Consider the following 18,879-nt stretch of genomic DNA (forward strand, 5'->3'; position numbering starts at 1 on the left):
TGGGCCTGCCTGAATGGCTTGTACTCTTTTTCATTGATATATGAACGGAGAACCGACAAATTGAACACAGCGACAAGTTACAACTTTTCCTTTCAGGACTACACACACAAGGACATGTTAACCACACAAGCGGGTACGTACAAGGTTGAGCCTTCACATGATTAGCCATCTCGTGAGCATAATTACAGCTAAGAGAAGCGTTACACGGTAAGCAACTTTTACAAGAGAAATAAAGACAGGAGAGGACACGAGAGGCGACCTCTTGGATCTGACAAGTTGACTGGATCGTGTCATGGCCCCACCCGGACCCACTCGTACCGACCGTCCATGGGAGCGTCCTTGACGACGTCATAGTTGTACCTTGATCAAAACACGACCAAAAGATCCCAAATGTTACACACTGGTTAACGCGCTGCCAACATGTGAAGTTGTGAACAGTTTGTTCAGATTCGGCAAAGGAGAGATGGACGGACAGACTGCAAAGACGAAGTGAATTTGGGTTTTTAAATAGGAGGAAATGAAAAGGAAACAGAAAAAAAGGGGTGGGGGGGCTATTGGCCTGTGGAAAGCTTCACAGCCTGTGCCAACGCGAAAAGGCCCAGTGCTCAAGTTGGAGCCATCTCATACATTCTCATGATCCCAAAAAGGTTTACTTCTTTTGCGGCACCAGAGGCCACCACACCTCGTTTCTGCTCAATTCAGAGCGGCACCGGCACAGTAACTTTCGTTTTGTAGTAGTAGTCCTATTTTACTGTCTCCTACTGCAGGTGTGGGCGTGTGGCGGAACCACACTGACAGCCAAACAGGCCCTAGGAGCTCGCGCAGAGGAGGGGGAAAGCCGGGAAGCCGGAGCTGAGAGACCGAGGTGCACTGTCATACTCACTTGACCGCAAAGCGCCGCGCCATGCCGCTCTCCGCTGCGGCGAGGAACGCCTCCACCTCCTCCGCCGGCGGCGTCGACCTCCCTGTCTTTCCCTTCTTCGGTCTGCGCAACACAGAGGAAGGAAGGGGAAAGCATTAGCTACGGCGCCGTGCACGGAATTGTTTAAGCACATGAGCAGCTGAGCCGAGCAGCTCCGCTGGTTTCTGGAGGAGAAGCACGACTGCACGAAGGTAGAGGAGGTCAGAGAGGGAGACCGACGTGCCGGCGCCCGCAATGTCGCCCTCGCGCTTGCTGCATCTCGGCACCGTCGTCGCCGTGGCAGCGGCAGCGGCCATACTTTTCTGCTTCGTCGCGCTCGCACGCTCCTTAGTCTGTGTCTCGGGCGGGGGCAGTTGCGTGCGTGCCTGTGAGCGGTGAGGGACTGTTGGGTGTTACGGGTCTGGTTGGGAGGAGATAACGATTGGGATTGGGTGGGAAACGGCGCGGAAACCCCGCGGTTACTTATGCTACTCGCCCGCCTCCGGCGCCCTGGCTGTCCTGGGTCTGGGTCGGTGGACTGTGGGCCGTGGCCGTGGAGCTGGAGCGAGATTCCCTTGGAGGCTGGAGGCTGGACTGCTGGAGCAGGGGGCATGGACCGTGGAGTCGTCGGAAGTGATAACAGCAGCTTGCCTACCGCGGCACGGACGGGACGGGAAAAGGTGAGTAGCCGCCGGGGTGGGCGTACGTGTCGGCCGGCGCGGGGGGTGGGCGGCCCTGTACGTGCGCTGTCAGTCACGGCTGTACTTGGGTGCTGTTTAGTCGCACCTCATTTTATAAATTTTTTTAAAATTTTTCGTCACATCGAATCTTTGACGCACGCATGAAGCATTAAATATAAATAAAAAATAAAACTAATTACACAGTTTAGACGAAATTCACGAGACGAATCTTTTAAGCCTAATTAGACTATAATTGGACATTAATTATTAAATAACAACGAAAGTGCTACAGTACCATTTCTAAAAAAAAATCGCGAACTAAACAAGGCCTTGGTGGGTGCCCGGGCGCGCCAGGCTACCGAGCGCTGATACTTACCGAGCTCGAGTGCGCCAGGTCCGATTTTTTTTCAGGCCCCGTTCACTGATGCGAAACTTGACTAAAACTGGCTGAAAAATATTGTTCTGGCTGAATTGTTGTGAGAAAAAAATACTGTTCTGATTGAAAAAAAAACGAATATAGGGTAAGCCGAACAGGGCCTCAGTCTTTGGTTGTTTTTAAAGATTTTCATAAATACGCCGCTGGCAGTATCCTTTCAAAAAATAAACCCTAACCTCGTCCAGGGTCACCAATTACTACAGCACCGAGCTATAGAAATTAACAAATTTTAATTTTTACCATGACTTGGATATTGAGAAATGTGGCTAACTCTAGATTTTTTTATAGTGACTCGTTGTATGATCACTTAAAACAGTCTAGAAATACTTAAGATAAAAACGATCTAGGATTTATGTTCTTGAACTAGCCTAAAAATGCTTCTAAGTGTTGGATCAATGGTTAACTCATTTTTTTCATGATGCTATTTTGACCAGGGTAAAACTATAGTTTTTTTTTCTAGATATGAAATTTGATTTTAATAGAAGTTGTAGTTTGAGTTGAGTATAACAAACTTTGCTTTTAGACCTGAATCTAAATCAGTCTTTAACATGGTCAAATTGTGACCACAAGTTTGAATACAATGTTGTTTTGGCCCCTCTAAATCTTTCTTATTCCCTTATCATCGGTAGTGAATTGACACGTTTGCAACATTTTATCTTCTAAATTTGTATAGCAACTCAATTTGATACCGTACTACAAGTTTGAATACTCTCTGAGGAGATGATAACAAAACAAGTCTCGTCAAGTTTGAACTTAGCCACGGTAAAAAATCAAACTTAGCCACGGTCATAAATTCTAGACATACCCATATTTTTACGTACTTACAGGTCATGACATGCTTACAGGTGATGTGTGTTGCGTCCGTGCTTGCATGCCTACACATGCGCGTACGGTTCGTTGCATGCACCGATGTATCTCCGGTTAGCAATACAATAAACGCATAGAGCCGAGCCCTGCATCGCCTCGCCGTGCTGTAGGAGCCGAGCTCTGTACTGTGTCGCCCAAATGTGATGTAGTTCCATTTGGTCAGGCAAATTTTTTTATCTTAAGTATTTCTAAATTGTTTTAAGTGATCAAACAGCAAGTCACTGTAAAAACTCTTGAGTTTCTCAATATCCAAGTCACGGTAAAAATAAAATTTGTCAATTTCCATAGCTCGGCGCTAAGATCCACGACCCCGAGCTCATGCCACGTCCGCGCCACGTAGGCAGCTACGTCAACGACACGTAGAAAATGACCTTGGACCTCGGTTGGCGCCGAGACGTATAAGCTCGGCGTTAATTGTCACGGCGCCGAGATCAGGGTCTATTTTTTGAAACTGTCAGGAGCGTATCTGTGAAAATCTTTTTAAAAAAAAGGACTAAAAAAAAAAAATCGGGCGCCAGGTGGGGTTGGTTCATGGGTGGAGTGCCCAGTGGGGGCGCCCGCGCTCGCGTGCTGTGGTCCGTGAACCGTGGACGGGAACGGGAACCTGTGAATCTGTGATGGTCCATGCGAACGGGCATGGGCGCGGGGGAATGGGGATGGCGGATGGCGGATGCCGTCGGTCGAGTCGGACGAGGTTCGTAGTGCGATGCTTGCTTGCTGCGTGGTGGTCGTGGAGCGAGGTCGCCGCCCGCCCGCGCGCCTCGGGTACGCCTGCGGCGGGCCTGCGGTAGACTGGCAGCGTGACCCAGGGAACGACGGCGGGAACGGAATCTTGTGGGAATGTACTGCGCGGAACGGGTATCATTGGTCGGCGGTTGCTACGGACGAATCCCATGTGCCGGCGTGCACTCTCCTGGTCCCGTTATGACATTCGCTGACGTGATCCAGTTTTTTTCATAAAGGAAAGGTTTTATTAATTCAAGATCATTGCATGGAGTAGTTACAATAATCTAGAATCTACTTTCTTCTAGCTTCTGTAAAAGTACATTTCCTAAAAAACAAAAAGCCTAGCAACTAGATTGTCGCTATACGGGCCAGGGGGAGTGGTGGCAAGGTAACCCTCCCGACGGGAGCTAGGCCCCCGCGTCGCTCCCACGCGAGCGACACGGGTGGCGACCTAATTCCCAGCCACGCCGCCACCGGAGCAGGCCGCTGGCATGGCCACGTGGGTTGTTGGGAAGGCGGCGACAGGGCGCTCCTTCGTGGTGCAGGCAGCGGAAGACGGTGTCGTGCTCGCGCGCGGCAGAGGGAGCGCAGCACGGTCGTCGGGCGACGACAGCGGTGGCCCCGGGACTCGGATCCGGGGGCCCCAGTGCTAGATCTGTGGGGGCTGCGGCAGGCCACGCTTGGGCGACACCCACAGCGGCGGCGACAGTGGCAGGTCCGTCCTAGGGTGCCGGGAGCGGCAACGACGCTACAGGGGGCGGCGCCGCGCCCTGGCCGCAACGACGGTCTGTGCGACATAAGGATGGGTTGCCCCTTCCCCAGTAGCTAGATCTGGCAGTCCGGGGGTCGGATCCGCGCGGTGCCGGCGTGGGTTGGACGGCGGGTGCTGGGGGTGGCTCCGGGCAGCAGTTCCGGTGCTGCTGAGGTGGCAGCAGCGTGCTGCGGCGGCGATGTGGACGGAGGCCGGAGTCGTCTTCGGAGACAGCGACCAACATCGGCGTCGGTGACAGCGGGCGATGTCCGTGAAGTGGAGGCTCATGTCGATGACCCAATCCGACCGGGTGAGGAGAAGGCCAAGGTGTGAAGCTATGTCTATGGAAGCTTTGTGTCCGTGCACGTGGTGCAGCTGAGATTTCGGTGGCGGCGAGACGAAGGTGAAGCTATTGGAGAGGCTCGGTGGTACCAAGTCACCCCCGACGGCGAAGCAAGCCTGGATCCTCAGAGAGTCCATCGGCGGGAGTGGCGAGGCCCCCGTGCGCTTTAAGGTGGTGTGTCCGAGGAGTGTTGCGGCGGTGGATGTGGCGAGGCCCCCACACGTTTGAGTTGCCTTGGAGGTCTAGGATCCGGTGCGGTGTTTCGGTCTTTTGGTGTGTAAGGTGCCGCAGCGGTACTTTGGCGAGGGGTCCTGCATGGCGATGGGCTCTTCGGTGTGGTGCGATGGGCTTTCTCTTCTGTGGGGGTATTAACCCCTATACCCTTACGGCTAAGCTTGGGCTGGCCCGGATCGATGGGTTCAGTCCACCCGAAAGATGACGTGCGGCCCAGTTAACCTGATCGGAGTCCCGCACAAGGAATCAAGACGGATTTGGCGACCAAGCAGGATCCTGGTCGGTTAGAATAGGAATCCTTATCCGGCCACATATGGCAATTGTAACTGACTAGGATTAGTTTCTAGATCTGTAACCCTGCCCCTCAGACTATATAAGGCGGGCAGGGGACCCCTCTAAAAAATATCTCTCATTGACATACAGCAATACAAATCAGACGCAGGACGTAGGTATTACGCCTTCTTGGCGACCGAACCTGGATAAAACCTCGTGTCTGTCTTGCGTCACCGTCTTGTTTGGGGCTTGCGCATCTGTCTGCCGATAATCTACTACCTTGGGCATACCCCTAGGTAGACTGCCGACCATATTTCGTCGACAGTGGCGCGCCAGGTAGGGGGTGTGCGTACTGCTCTCCAAGCGAACAAGATGGTCATCATCTCCGGCTCCATGGCTACGCCCAACGGCCTCACGTTCACCGTCGGCCAGATCACCTGGACCACCAGCTCCGACGACTCCATCGCCACGACCGCGGAGGAGGCATGGATTCAGCCTGCGCCGACGACTACTTCACCTGCATCGGCTACGGCTCCGACCACGATGAATCTGGCTCCGACCACGGTACATCTGGCTCCGACCACGCCTACAGCCACGCCGGCAACCCGTCATCCGCTTCCCCGCTACAGAGGAAAGCAGATCGACGACACCGACCTGCTCGACCCCATTGATCGGGTCGGCATCAAACTCGCTGAAACCCTAGCTCTGGTAAGTACGATTCAAAGCCAACCTAATGAGCAGGTAACAGCTCCCCACAACAGATCTATCCGACCAGCTCGGGCCGGTCGTCCTGCACGACTTGGAACAGATCTTGTGGTCGTATCTACTCCTGAGGGGCGCTCCGCTCGTCGCCATCCAGCCTTCGCGACGGGTCTCCGACTCTGCGAGTACGAAGTCCCGACGGAGAACCACCAGGTCCAGCTCTACGGCCTACGAAACGCTGCCTCCAGCTACGCGTACAACCTACGACGCCGCTCGGATCTACGTCCTATTCACCAATCTCGGCCGAAGCCATGCAACATCGTCAACATGGTCCGGATTGAAGATTATCAGGAAGGGTCCGTCCACACAGTCCGAGAAGGGGACTCCAGCTCCTCATCCGGCATCGCATCCAACGCATCTGTCCACACCGAGCTTCAGCGTCACGAAGATGAAGGCGTCAAATACGATCTGGATCTACCAGACCACGCCCCGGGTTTCCCCCAATTTCCGTCTTTCCCGCCGAGACGAGGGGATTTGATCCATGTTGTCAGCAATGACGAGCCGCCAGCAGTTGGCGAAACAGAACAAGAAAAGACTGCACGCGAAGCGCGCAATATTGACCGGTTTAATCGCCGCCAAATCAAAGCTGAAGCAGACCAAGAGGCACGACGCATAAGGCTCCGACCACGTGACCTCAACAATGCTTTCGACAGGGTGGGGGACAAACAAGTCTTCAAGACCCCAAGCGCCAACGTAGCCGTCGCCATGGCGACAATGCAGCGGTTGCCCAACACTCCCGAGACCCAAGCAGTCCGTGATGACATATAAGCTTATCTGACAGCTGCTATGGCTCAGACCGCAGAGATGAATCAAGCCCGGGCTCCATCCGTTTCTGTCGAATCAAGCCACAGCCGCCAATACTCAAGTCGCTCACAGCCACTCAACCAACGTGGCTCGCGCAATAACGACCCATCGGACAACCGTCAAGGCGGAAACGGTGGTCATGATGGTGATCGGGACGACAACTACCGCCGGGAGGATAACCGTCGCGACGTTCGAGGCGACAACCACCGAGATAACCGCGACAATCGCCGTGATAACCATGGTCGCAGGGCTAATCCAGATGGCAATCGAGATCACCGCGATGGCAATAACGATCTCCGCCATCACCTCGTCGGACGTGATCTGCGCGCTCGCATCAACCAGAGAGCCAACGATCGTGCATCCTATGAAAGCTATCGCCGTATGGAATATGACACTGCCCACGGCCCGCCGGGTTTGAAGCAGTTCACTCCACACCTTCGCCAAGTCATATGGCCCAAGAATTTCAAACTTGAGAAACTTCAGAAGTACGACGGCAAGGAAAACCCTGAACTATGGGTCATGCTCTACGAAACTGCGTGCCGCTCAGCCATGGCTGACGAGCACGTCATGTCTAACTACTTTCTAGTCGCTGTTGGTCATGCAGGTCACCAATGGCTGGTTAGCTTGCCAGCGAATTATTTTGACTCTTGGCAGGAGCTCAGGCAGGCCTTCATCGACAATTTCATCGCTACTTGTGAACAACCCGGCAACAAGTACGATCTGCAACGGATCCGAGATTGGAAGGATGAACCACTGCGCGAGTACGTTCGGCGTTTCTCGGAGATGCGCATCAAGGTCCCATCAATATCCGACAACGAAGCAATCGAGGCTTTCGTCACCGGCCTCCGCTTCCACGACGCCCTAAGAGACAAGCTCCTCCGGAAGAGACCCGAATCGGTCATAGCGCTTTTGGCCACCGCTAAGAAATATGCGGACGCTGACGACGCTAAAAAGATAATCGTTGAAGAAGCAGCAAGGGTTCCACGCTCCGACCACCCCCCACACCGCGACGATTACCGTGGCAATCGTGGTCGGAACGACAATTTTGACCGCCGCAACCAGCGCAACGACTCCCGCGACCACCGTGATCAACGTAATCAGCGGCGCAACCGCCGCGACGATTACAGGAGCAAGCGCGCTCGGGAAGACGACGGCGAGGTTAATACTGTGAAAAAGGACAGCGGACGTCGAAACTACGAGGACGACTACGCCAAAGCATTGAAGGGACCCTGCCAGCTCCATCCTAAATCGAACCACACCATGGAGAATTGCCGCGTCCTCAAGACTATCTACACGCGTCAACAGGCTCCGGATACGTCCGATAAGCCTAACGGCGCGGGGGAACAGCGCAACGAGGACAACGACGATGACGATGCAGATCCTCGTCATAAATACGTCAAGCCGACTGATCGCGTGCACACCATCATCGGCGGCAAGGTGTCCATTGAGACCAAGCGAGAACGCAAGCTGCTCGCCCGCGCTTGCTTGAACGTGGCAAACACCGACAACCTTCTCACCGATCCGTGGCTCCCTCCGTGGTCTCACCGTGAAATCTACTTCAGCAGGAAGGACCAATGGGCCGCCATACCCGAGCCAGGGCGTTTTCCCCTGGTCCTCGATCCTTGTATCAACAAGGTTCAATTCGACAGGGTACTGATCGACGGCGGCAGCTCCATTGATATTCTGTTCAAGAACAGCCTGCCCGCTCTGAAAATAGCCCAGGCGGACCTGAAGCCGTACGAGGCACAGTTCTGGGGCGTTCTCCCCGGACAGAGCTCCACACCTCTCGGGCAGATCACGCTACCTGTGCAGTTTGGGACTCCGGACCACTTCCGCACCGACTACGTCAACTTCGTGGTCGCTGATTTCGACGGCACCTACCATGCTATTCTTGGTCGACCGTCGCTCACCAAGTTCATGGCCATACCTCATTATAGGTATCTGGTGCTCAAGATGCCTACTGAGAAAGGAGTTTTAACCCTCAGGGGCAACATATACGCAGCTTATACTTACGAGGATGACAGCTTCAAAATAGCAGAGGCCCACGACCTCTCTATTCACATGGCCGAGACTATGCTAGACGCTAAGAAGACCTTGGCCGACCACCTGGAGATCCCAGAGCTCGAGGCTCCGCGCAAGAACATCAGGTCCAAAGAGCACAAGACGATCCAGCTGGTCGAGGGTGATCCCAGCAAAACGGCCCTCATCGGGGCCGACCTGGATCCCAAATAGGAAGACGCGCTCGTCAGGTTCTTGAGGGGCAACGTGGATGTGTTTGCATGGAAACCTTCCGACATGCCCGGTGTACCTCGGAACTTGATCGAGCACTCCTTAAATGTCAACAGCAAGGCCAAACCAATCAAGCAGAAGCTACGGCGGTTCGCTCGCGACAAAAAGGAGGCAATTAGGGTAGAAGTTACACGGCTTTTGGCAGCCGGATTTATCAAAGAAGTGTATCATCCGGAATGGTTAGCCAACCCGGTTCTTGTACGCAAAAAGAATAATGAATGGAGAATGTGCGTTGATTACACTGATCTCAACAAACACTGCCCTAAGGACCCCTTTGGTTTACCTCGCATAGACGAGGTCGTAGATTCAACCGCTGGTTGTGAGCTGCTTTCCTTTCTCGATTGCTACTCTGGTTATCACCAGATCGCTCTCAAAAAGGACGACCAGATCAAGACGTCTTTCATCACGCCTTTCGGCGCCTACTGCTACACGACTATGTCGTTCAGGCTCAAAAACGCCGGTGCCACCTACCAACGCGCTATACAGGCCTGCCTCAACGACGAGATAAAAGACGGCCTCGTCGAGGCTTACGTCGACGATGTAGTTGTCAAAACCAAGGAAGCACACACCCTTGTTGACAATCTGGAACGCACCTTCACAGCCCTTAATATGTTCCAATGGAAATTAAACCCAAGGAAGTGCATCTTTGGTGTCCCTTCTGGCATATTGCTCGGCAACATCGTCAGTTACGACGGCATACGCCCTAACCCGGAGAAAGTCAAAGCTGTCTTAGACATGAAGCCCCCAAAAAAGGTGAAGGATGTCCAGAAGCTTACCAGCTGCATGGCTGCTCTAAGCCGTTTCATATCAAGATTAGGAGAAAAAGGACTACCGTTCTTCAAACTGCTCAAAGCGGCCGAGAAGTTTGAGTGGTCGGAGAAAGCAGACGCTGCCTTCACGCAGCTGAAGCAATACCTCACGTCACCTCCGGTACTTACTGCTCCCAGAGAAGACGAAACTCTCCTACTTTATATTGCGGCAACCGATCGGGTGGTTTCCACTACACTGGTGGTCGAGCGCGACGAGCCGGGCCACGCCTATAAGGTACAGCGGCCAATTTATTTCATTAGTGAGGTACTCAACGAATCCAAGATCAGGTACCCACAGATTCAGAAACTGCTCTACACCATACTGATAACATCCCGAAAGTTGAGACATTACTTCGACGGATATCGTGTGGTAGTCATGACCGAGTATCCTTTGGGGGACATCATTCGCAATAAGGATGCGAACGGGCGCATCGTCAAATGGGCAATGGAGCTATGCCCCCTTTCCTTGGAATTTGCAAGCCGTACTACAATCAAGTCTCAGGCACTCGTCGATTTCATCGTCGAGTGGACAGACTTAAGCACGCCTGCCTCTCTGGGATCCGATGAATATTGGACAATGTACTTCGACGGTTCTCTCAACATTGACGGTGCGGGAGCAGGAGTTCTTTTCGTGTCACCATCCAAGGAGCAGCTCCGGTATGTCCTCAGGATTTATTTCCCAGCATCTAATAATGCCGCCGAGTATGAAGCATGCCTGCATGGTCTACGCATTGCGATTGAGCTTGGAGTTAAACGTCTCTATGTCTACGGAGATTCGGCTCTGGTCATCAACCAACTCAACAAGGACTGGGACACGACCAGTGAAAAGATGGACGCATATTGCAAATCGATAAGAAAGCTGGAAGGCAGGTTCTATGGCATCGAGTACATACACGTGGTCCGGGACAAGAACCAAGCAGCAGATGCGTTGTCAAAGTTAGGATCATCCCGAGCCAAAATCCCACATGGCGTATTCGTCCAAGACCTGCTCACGCCTTCCATTGAAGACGAAGATTCAACGACCAACAAAGTTTCAGACCAGCAATTAGTGGCTACGGTTCCGGCGCCGAGCACAACCGAGCCGCTTCCGACCACTCATGAGCCGGACTGGAGAACGCCTTTCATCAAGTACTTGACAGATGGTAGCGGTTATACCGATCGAACAGAAAATGAGCGCCTGATGCGTCGTAGTAAGCAGTATCTGCTCGTCGATGGCAATTTATGGCGCAAAAATGCTAAGGAGGAAATCTTGATGAAGTGTATAACCCAGGAGGAAGGCGAGCATCTCCTAGACCAAATCCACTCTGGCTCCTGCGGCAACCACGCGGCCTCAAGAACACTGGTCGGTAAGGCTTTCCGAGCAGGGTTCTATTGGCCGTCAGCAGTGGCCGACACAGAGAAGCTAGTCCGCCGCTGTGAGGGTTGTCAGTTCTTCTCCAAGAGAATCCATGTACCAGCACATGAGATCCAGACGATTCTAGCCTCTTGGCCCTTCACCTGCTGGGGACTGGACATGGTCGGGCCTTTCAAACCAGCTCCTAGGAAATTTACATGTGTCTTCGTGCTAATTGATAAATTTTCTAAGTGGATAGAATACATGCCTCTGGTACAGGCATCTTCAGAGAAAGCTGTCACATTCCTCGACCAGGTCATCCACCGTTTTGGCGTGCCCAACAGCATCATTACTGATTTGGGTACTCAGTTCACCGGGAACGCTTTTTGGGACTTCTGCGATGAAAGGAGCATAGTTGTAAAATACGTCTCGGTGGCGCACCCTAGAGCTAATGGACAAGTCGAGCGGGCAAATGGCATGATTTTGGACGCATTGAAGAAGAGGATGTACAGAGAAAACGATAAAGCTCCTGGCAGATGGCTCAAGGAGCTACCAGCCGTGGTCTGGGGCCTCCGAACTCAGCCCAGTCGTAACACCGGCGTCTCACCATACTTTATGGTTTACGGCGCTGAGGCAGTCCTCCCACCAGATATAGCTTTCAGATCAGCACGGGTAGAGAACTTCGACGAGGGCAAGGTCAAGGAAGTACGGGAGCTAGAAATCAACAGCGCAGAGGAGAAAAGGCTCGATTCTTGCGTGCGCACGGCCAAGTACCTTGCTGTTTTGCGCAGGTACTACAACAAGAACGTTAAAGAGCGTTTCTTCGTGGTCGGGGACTTAGTACTGAAGTGGAAGACGAACCAGGCCGGCGTCCACAAACTCGCAACCCCATGGGAGGGACCCTTCGTGATCAAGGAAGTCACACGTCCAACGTCTTACAGGTTAGCTCACCTGGACGGCACGGACGTACCAAACTCGTGGCACATCGACAAGCTTAGACGATTCTATGCTTAACTACTGAGATATGTACTCTACTTACATTTTTGATTTACTTTAATAAAGCAATTATGATTTCTCCGACCACTCTAATGTGTCACTACGAATTTTATGGATATTCTGACTTAGCCAGTACAAGCCGACCACCACTCCTTCTACGGTTTTCGGAGCAGGTCCTGTCTCCGGTTCTTCCCAACACATGCACGGGATCCGCTCTCTACGTTGCAGGTGATCGGCAGGTCCCCCCTGGTTTGACTTGTCCGTGTCTACGTGTGCACAGGTCATGTTACCTCACACTCTGACCACATGCCAACCAGGGCCGCACAAACCCCTCGGGATGATGTGTCGAGCAAAGCGGTACAACTAAACCGAACGTTAACACGTTCCCACTTAGTTACACCAACAAAAAATTTCAAGCTTAAACACATTTTGTATAAAGCAAACAAGCTTGTAATGATATACAGTTACATTATTACAAGCTTGCCTGAAGAGGCTCAAGTTTACAATAACACAACTATGTCCTCCTTCTACAGCTCTAAGCCTATTACATTGGCTGGTCGGGGAGCAGGGCATTTACTACTCGTCGCCTCTGATACCCTACTCGAGTCTCGAGGACTCTTGAGCTAATCAAGCTGAAGGGGATGGCCCCACCGGTGCCTGGCTGGTCGAGACCGCAGGCTTCGTTGGTTGGCTTGCAGCTGACGGCATTTCCAGCTGACTTGTCGATGGCATACCCTGCACAGGTGTTGTCCCACCTCCGCACAGGTTAATATCGCCAATTATCTTTGACGACAAGTCCAGCTGGGCCGTCCGAAGCTCTTCGGCTTTATCTGGGTCTATCTCCTTCGGGTACCCAGCCTCCAAGCGTTTGAGATCGATCAGGGGGTAGTGAGCACGCACCATGCTTAGCACATGGGCACCCGTGTACTCACCCGCCTCCTTCACGAAGTCTTGGAACCATCCCCATGCTTGCTTGCATCTCTCGACCAGTCCGAGCTGAGGCGTCCTTAGCTCTTCCTCTATGAGCGCCGGGTCGATAAGGTCGAGGACGGGCACAATGCCAGTTGCCATTTCTTGGCACCGCTTGCTCCACGTGTCCCGCTCCTCGGTGGCCTTAAGGCATTGTGCTTTCCAGTCGTCACGCTCCTTGATCACGGCCTCAAGGTGCCTCTTGGCATTGACTTTCAAAACTGAAAACAGTACAAGACATCAAACGTGATGACACGACAAGGCAATGTGGGCAATTGTATGAGAAAGGTGGTCTGGAGTGCTTACTTTTTAGGTCGTCCTTCATTCTATTAGTGTGGTCTTGGAGTTCCGACTGGCGGCGTGCCAGTTTCTCGTTGTCCTCCTTCAGGCGACCACATTCTGCAAGCGCACGGCTGTTCTCCCCCTGGAGGCGGGTCACTTCAGCTTCTAAACCTGCATTACAGCTATTACTGTCAAGAACAAAACAACACAAGTTCCGCACTTGTTATGATACGGTGAACACTTACCTATTTTCTCCTGCTCTTTGCTTTCGAGCTGGCCGACCAGGTTTTGGTTCTGTGCCTCTTGGTCTGTCCTCTCCTGGTCGGCGGCTTCAAGTTGGCGCCGTAGGCGTTCCACTTCAGCCGTCAGCTCCTTGTTGGTCATCACGATTCCTTCTATCTGGTCGAAGCACCTTTTGCGGTATCTTGCAGTTTTCATCAAGTCCTGCACACAGACAAGCTACGTCAGATAGTTCGACTACACAACAGGGTCAAGGACTAAAGCCAAATATACCTGGACTTCAGTCACCAGACGCTTGGCCGCCCGTTCGACTCTTAAGGTCTCTTCGACCTCTGGGATTTCCTCGTGCATGACCCATTCGTCGTTCTGATAGCGCGACACATATACATGTTGTCGCCTATCTTGGGGACGGCCCAGGACTTCTTCCACTTCATCCTCTTCGGCCTCCTGTTCGGGAGGCGGCACTGGTCCAGAGTTCGCAGACTCCACGACCACCACGGCTTTCCCACGAGCCGTCGCATCGGCAACCATGTTCCGGGCAACTTCTGGCTGCTGCCCCTCGGCTAGATCCAGCTCCCTTAGCGCTGTGGTATCCGCCTCATCAGGGTTCGTGCTTGGAGCACTTGTATTCTGCTCGGGGACTGGCGTCTGGTCGTCCGCCTGCTGAGGCCCAGGCGGAGTCCCTGCCATGGGCTCCTCCACGGCTGGTTGCTGAGCAGTTTGTCCCACTGTTGTTGGTAAGGACGTTCCGCACCTAGCTAGCTGGTCGGGGCTTTCGGTGGACGCCGATCTAATACATTCAGAGACAAATTCAGGAAATAATAGCATCCAATGCAAAATGCGAAGCTTACATCAAAAGTATAGATACTTACAGTCTTGACTTGCGGAAGGATGTGGCGAAGGAACGTCTCCTCGACCGTCCCTGCTCCGCTTGCTCGGCAGTTTCTACCGAGACTTGTTCAACCTCCGGTACGGGCGTCGGAGTATGATGCGGCATGTTCCCTTCGTCTGTGCTCTGTGTTGCAGTGGTCGGTGCTGTGACCACTGCTGGCACAGAGGAGCCACCCTACTCCGACGGTCCCACCTGCCTTCTCCTCTTTCGGGGAACGAGCCGGAAGATGTCCGCATCCTCTGCTTTGTCGTCCGACAGGGGGAAGATGGTTTGACGTCGTTTGCTAGCAGCCGGACGCTTGCCAGCGGCTCTGGTCGAGGCGTCCTCTACGGTCTCGAGTACCGCCCAGCGAACGTCGTCGGTCCTGACGCTGTTCTGGGCGGCTGGCCCAGTAGCTTGCGGCCATTCTACACCGGGGGGAGGCGACACAAACACTCCTGCCCGGTCACGGCCATTACACTGAGACACAAAGTGAGGGAAAAGACAGTTATTTTCTTGACGCAACATGACTCTACAGTTAACAGGAGGCGTCATTTACCTTTGGGGGAGGGCGAGCCAGCTTGAAGGCGTGTTCGATGGCATTTAGTGCAACATAATTGGGATCAGCCAGGTTGAACAGCTCTCCAATCCTGGCCTTGATTTCCATCTTGTCGAGCGGCTCCTTCCTGGTCCTCGTCGGATCACCGCCTCCTTGGTACTCGAAGCCGGGGTGAATCCTTTTCTGGCAGGGCTGAATTCTTCGGCTGATGAAGTTGCCGACAACGCTCGGGCCATCAAGCCTGCCCCATGGGATCATCCCGAGCAGTTCGGCGATCTGCTCCAAGTTCTCGGGCCTCTCCGACCAGCTGCTTTTCTTCTCTGGAATCAGTCCTACATCGCACAGAGTGATGGTGTTCGGCTCTTCACGGATGTAGAACCACTTCTTGTACCACTCGTCCAATGAGGTGTTCCAGGGGCAGTGCAGGTATTGAGCCTTCATGCCGTCACGCAGGTTCAGGTAAACGCCTTCGGCGATCTTCGAGCCACCGCTCCCTTTCTTCTGAAGACAGAATAGGTGGCGAAAGAGGTCGAAATGGGGCAGGAAGCCACCATAAGCCTCGTAGAGATGGATGAAGGTGGAGACAAGAAGAATCGAGTTGGGATGCAGATTGCAAATCCCAATCTCGTAGTACAAGCAGAGACCCTGAAGGAAGGGGTGCACTGGAATCCCAAAACCCCGTTTGAAGAAATCTTCAAAGACCACAATCTCACCTGGTTGTGGATCGGGGAAGCTTTCTCCTTCCGGTGCACGCCATCCCGCAAGCGCCTTGTTGTGGAGCACTCCCATGGCGACGAGGTCCTCGATGGTCTGCTCGTTGCTTCGCGATTTCCACCATTCCTTCGCCATGACCCCTCCTTTCTTCTGGGCGTCTCTCTTCGCCATTAGTTCGTCCTTACTAAGTGGGTGGATGCGGGAGACCGAGGGGATTGGCGATGATTTTTGGGGGAATAGGGTTCGGCAGGAGGAAGAAGAAGGTTGCGGCGGCGGATGACAATGGGGAATGGTATGAGTAACTTACCAGATCTGCATTATATAAAACAAAGAGCACCGTTGTTTCGTCCGCCCAAGAATATTGGGAGTCGTGCGCACGCGCCGCAGACGGTTGTTCACACAACCTCGAAATCTGCGCCAATAAACGTGCTCCTTCGTTAACAGTGTACGCGCCTCTTCGTTGATGGTGTAAGAGGGCCCACACTAACACACCTTAATACAGGTGTCAACCGACTGTTTGCAAAAAAAAACAGAATGACGTACTATACCTATTTACTTTTTTGACCAGACGTGTCAGACTGGCCTTGGCAGAGAGCAGAGAAAAGTACACAAAATAATAATACAGGCAGCGCAAGTGATCGTGGATTTGCCTTGACCACTACTGTACTGGGATACTGCCCAGACTACTAATGTGCTCGGGGACTGCACAGACCACTACTGTGTTTGGATACTGCCCAGACCACTTTTGTGCTCGGGGATCGCCCAGACCACTTTTGTGCTCGGGGATCGCTCCGATCACGGCCGTGCTCGGGGACTGCCCCGACCACTGCTTGAATAATGGTTCTCCTTGGCTACATGTGATCTGTACTCACATACAGTTAAGAGACTTTTTCTTTAGACCTCGCTACAAGGCTCATACTTCGCCTTTCAGCAAGCTCGGGGACTATGTCGATATGATGCACCTGCCGGTGTATCTTGTTTTGCCTGTCCAGCAATTGGATTCTTAACCTTAGTGGAATTTCTTTTTAGACCCTGGCACCACGTGCCTGCGTCACCTACTACCAGACTCGGGGACTAAGTGGGCACACTTCACCTTGCGGTGAATGTGTTTGTTTAAATCGACCCCAATGTTTTGAATGATTATGAGGATTATTAGTATGCTCGGGGACTGCCCCGACCACTTCTTGAATAATGGTCTCCTTGGCTACATGTGATTTGTACTCACATACAGTTAAGAGACTTTTCTTTTAGACCTTGCTACAAGGCTCATACTTTGCCTTCCAGCAAGCTCGGGGACTAAGTGGGCACACTTCACCTTGCGGTGAGTGTGTTTGTTTTTTTGACCCCTACGCTTCTGATGTTTAAGGATGCTATGCTTCAAGACCACTTACATTTCTTTTCAGAAATACAAGTGGGCACACTTCTCAGGACAGAAATCTTTTTCTTTTTTCTTAAGAGCACCATACATTCTTCGGACAACCTACTTCTCCGGTGATGACGGTGGTCGGAGGCGTCAAGAATCCAAGCCTCGCTTGTCGGAGAAGGTTAAAATGGCGTGTCGCAGCATAATACATGATGCTCGGGGACTAGCTATGGGGGTATTAACCCCTATACCCTTACGGCTAAGCTTGGGCTGGCCCAGATCGATGGGTTCAGTCCACCCGAAAGATGACGTGCGGCCCAGTTAACCTGATCGGAGTCCCGCACAAGGAATCAAGACGGATTTGGCGACCAAGCAGGATCCTGGTCGGTTAGAATAGGAATCCTTATCCGACCACATATGGCAATTGTAACTAACTAGGATTAGTTTCCAGATCTGTAACCCTGCCCCCCCGGACTATATAAGGCGGGCAGGGGACCCCTCTAAAAAATATCTCTCATTGACATACAGCAATACAAATCAGACGCAGGACGTAGGTATTACGCCTTCTTGGCGGCCGAACCTGGATAAAACCTCATGTCTGTCTTGCGTCACCGTCTTGTTTGGGGCTTGCGCATCTGTCTGCCGATAATCTACTACCTTGGGCATACCCCTAGGTAGACTACCGACCATATTTCGTCGACATCTTCTGACTTCTACCAACGCATGGCCGTGGTTGGGAGATCGACGATCATGTGTGCGTGACGTGAAGACGACAACGGCATGGTTACTATGGGTGGCAGGTGGCTTGGTGATGATCAGAGGCAGTTGTTCGTGCTTTCGGCTTGGTAGCTTACAGCGGACTGCAGTGGCTAGCCTTGCACAGCAAGGGTTAGTCCAGTGCGGGCAAGCGTCGACAGGCGGCGCAAGCGGAGGCGATGGTAGGACGGCTACATGGCTCGTAGCGGATCATGGCGGTTAGCCCTGCAAGGCAGCAGTTGACTCGGTGTGGTACATCGTCGGTAAACGACGGCGCAGGCGATGACGATGATGTATCTTCATCCCGCTTTTTCGTCCTTTTGTTGTTGTTGCATCGTGTGGTGGCCAATTGTGGGCATGGTTATTAAGGCGGTAAGGCGAGGTGCGGCGAGACACCCCCTTCCAGACGCCTAGGTGAATTAGGTGTGCGGTGAGGCGATGCCATACACATACCCTAACCTTCCATAGGACAACACAAACATACACTTATACATACCTTTTTGCTGCCAATTCTGGAGCCCATGTAGCAGTGATCCTCCTGTTTCCAGTTGTCTTGTTCCATGTGCCATACAACCCCTAACAAGTTTTAACATGTGTGACTCATTAATATAATTATGTAACAGAAATACTTTGTAATCAGATTAAATATGGATAGTGAAATACCTTTTGATGATTTGAACTCTCTTTTCTTCTCCCAAACAACAAGCTGCATTAGATACAAGCAAGGAAATTTAGCAACAACAGACACAAGCAAATATCAATATATCATCATTACATGATAACATTAGTCCATAAACTTATATAAGAGCCTTTGTTTAGCTGCAGTCCCTGAACTTGGCTGCATCTTGGAAGCTTGGGATTCTGCAGGTGCGGTGTCTTCAACTTGAACAGATTCAGCTCCAACTGCTGGGGCTACTATTG

The 18,879-nt window shown here is 52.5% G+C and overlaps 1 protein-coding gene across 1 annotated transcript; it reads right to left on the reverse strand.

Annotated features, from left to right (window-relative positions):
• On the reverse strand, positions 1-1,376 carry LOC136542022 (cyclin-dependent kinase inhibitor 6-like). Its single transcript, XM_066534253.1, has 3 exons — positions 1,142-1,376; positions 884-985; positions 1-360 (listed from the first exon to the last, which is right to left on the reverse strand). The coding sequence occupies exons 1-3, from the start codon at positions 1,216-1,218 to the stop codon at positions 291-293; spliced, it is 249 nt and encodes an 82-aa protein (XP_066390350.1). The 5' UTR covers positions 1,219-1,376; the 3' UTR covers positions 1-290.
• Positions 1,377-18,879: the final 17,503 nt, after the last annotated feature.

This window comes from Miscanthus floridulus, chromosome 3 (assembly GCF_019320115.1).
Source record: "Miscanthus floridulus cultivar M001 chromosome 3, ASM1932011v1, whole genome shotgun sequence".
Lineage (NCBI taxonomy): Eukaryota > Viridiplantae > Streptophyta > Magnoliopsida > Poales > Poaceae > Miscanthus > Miscanthus floridulus.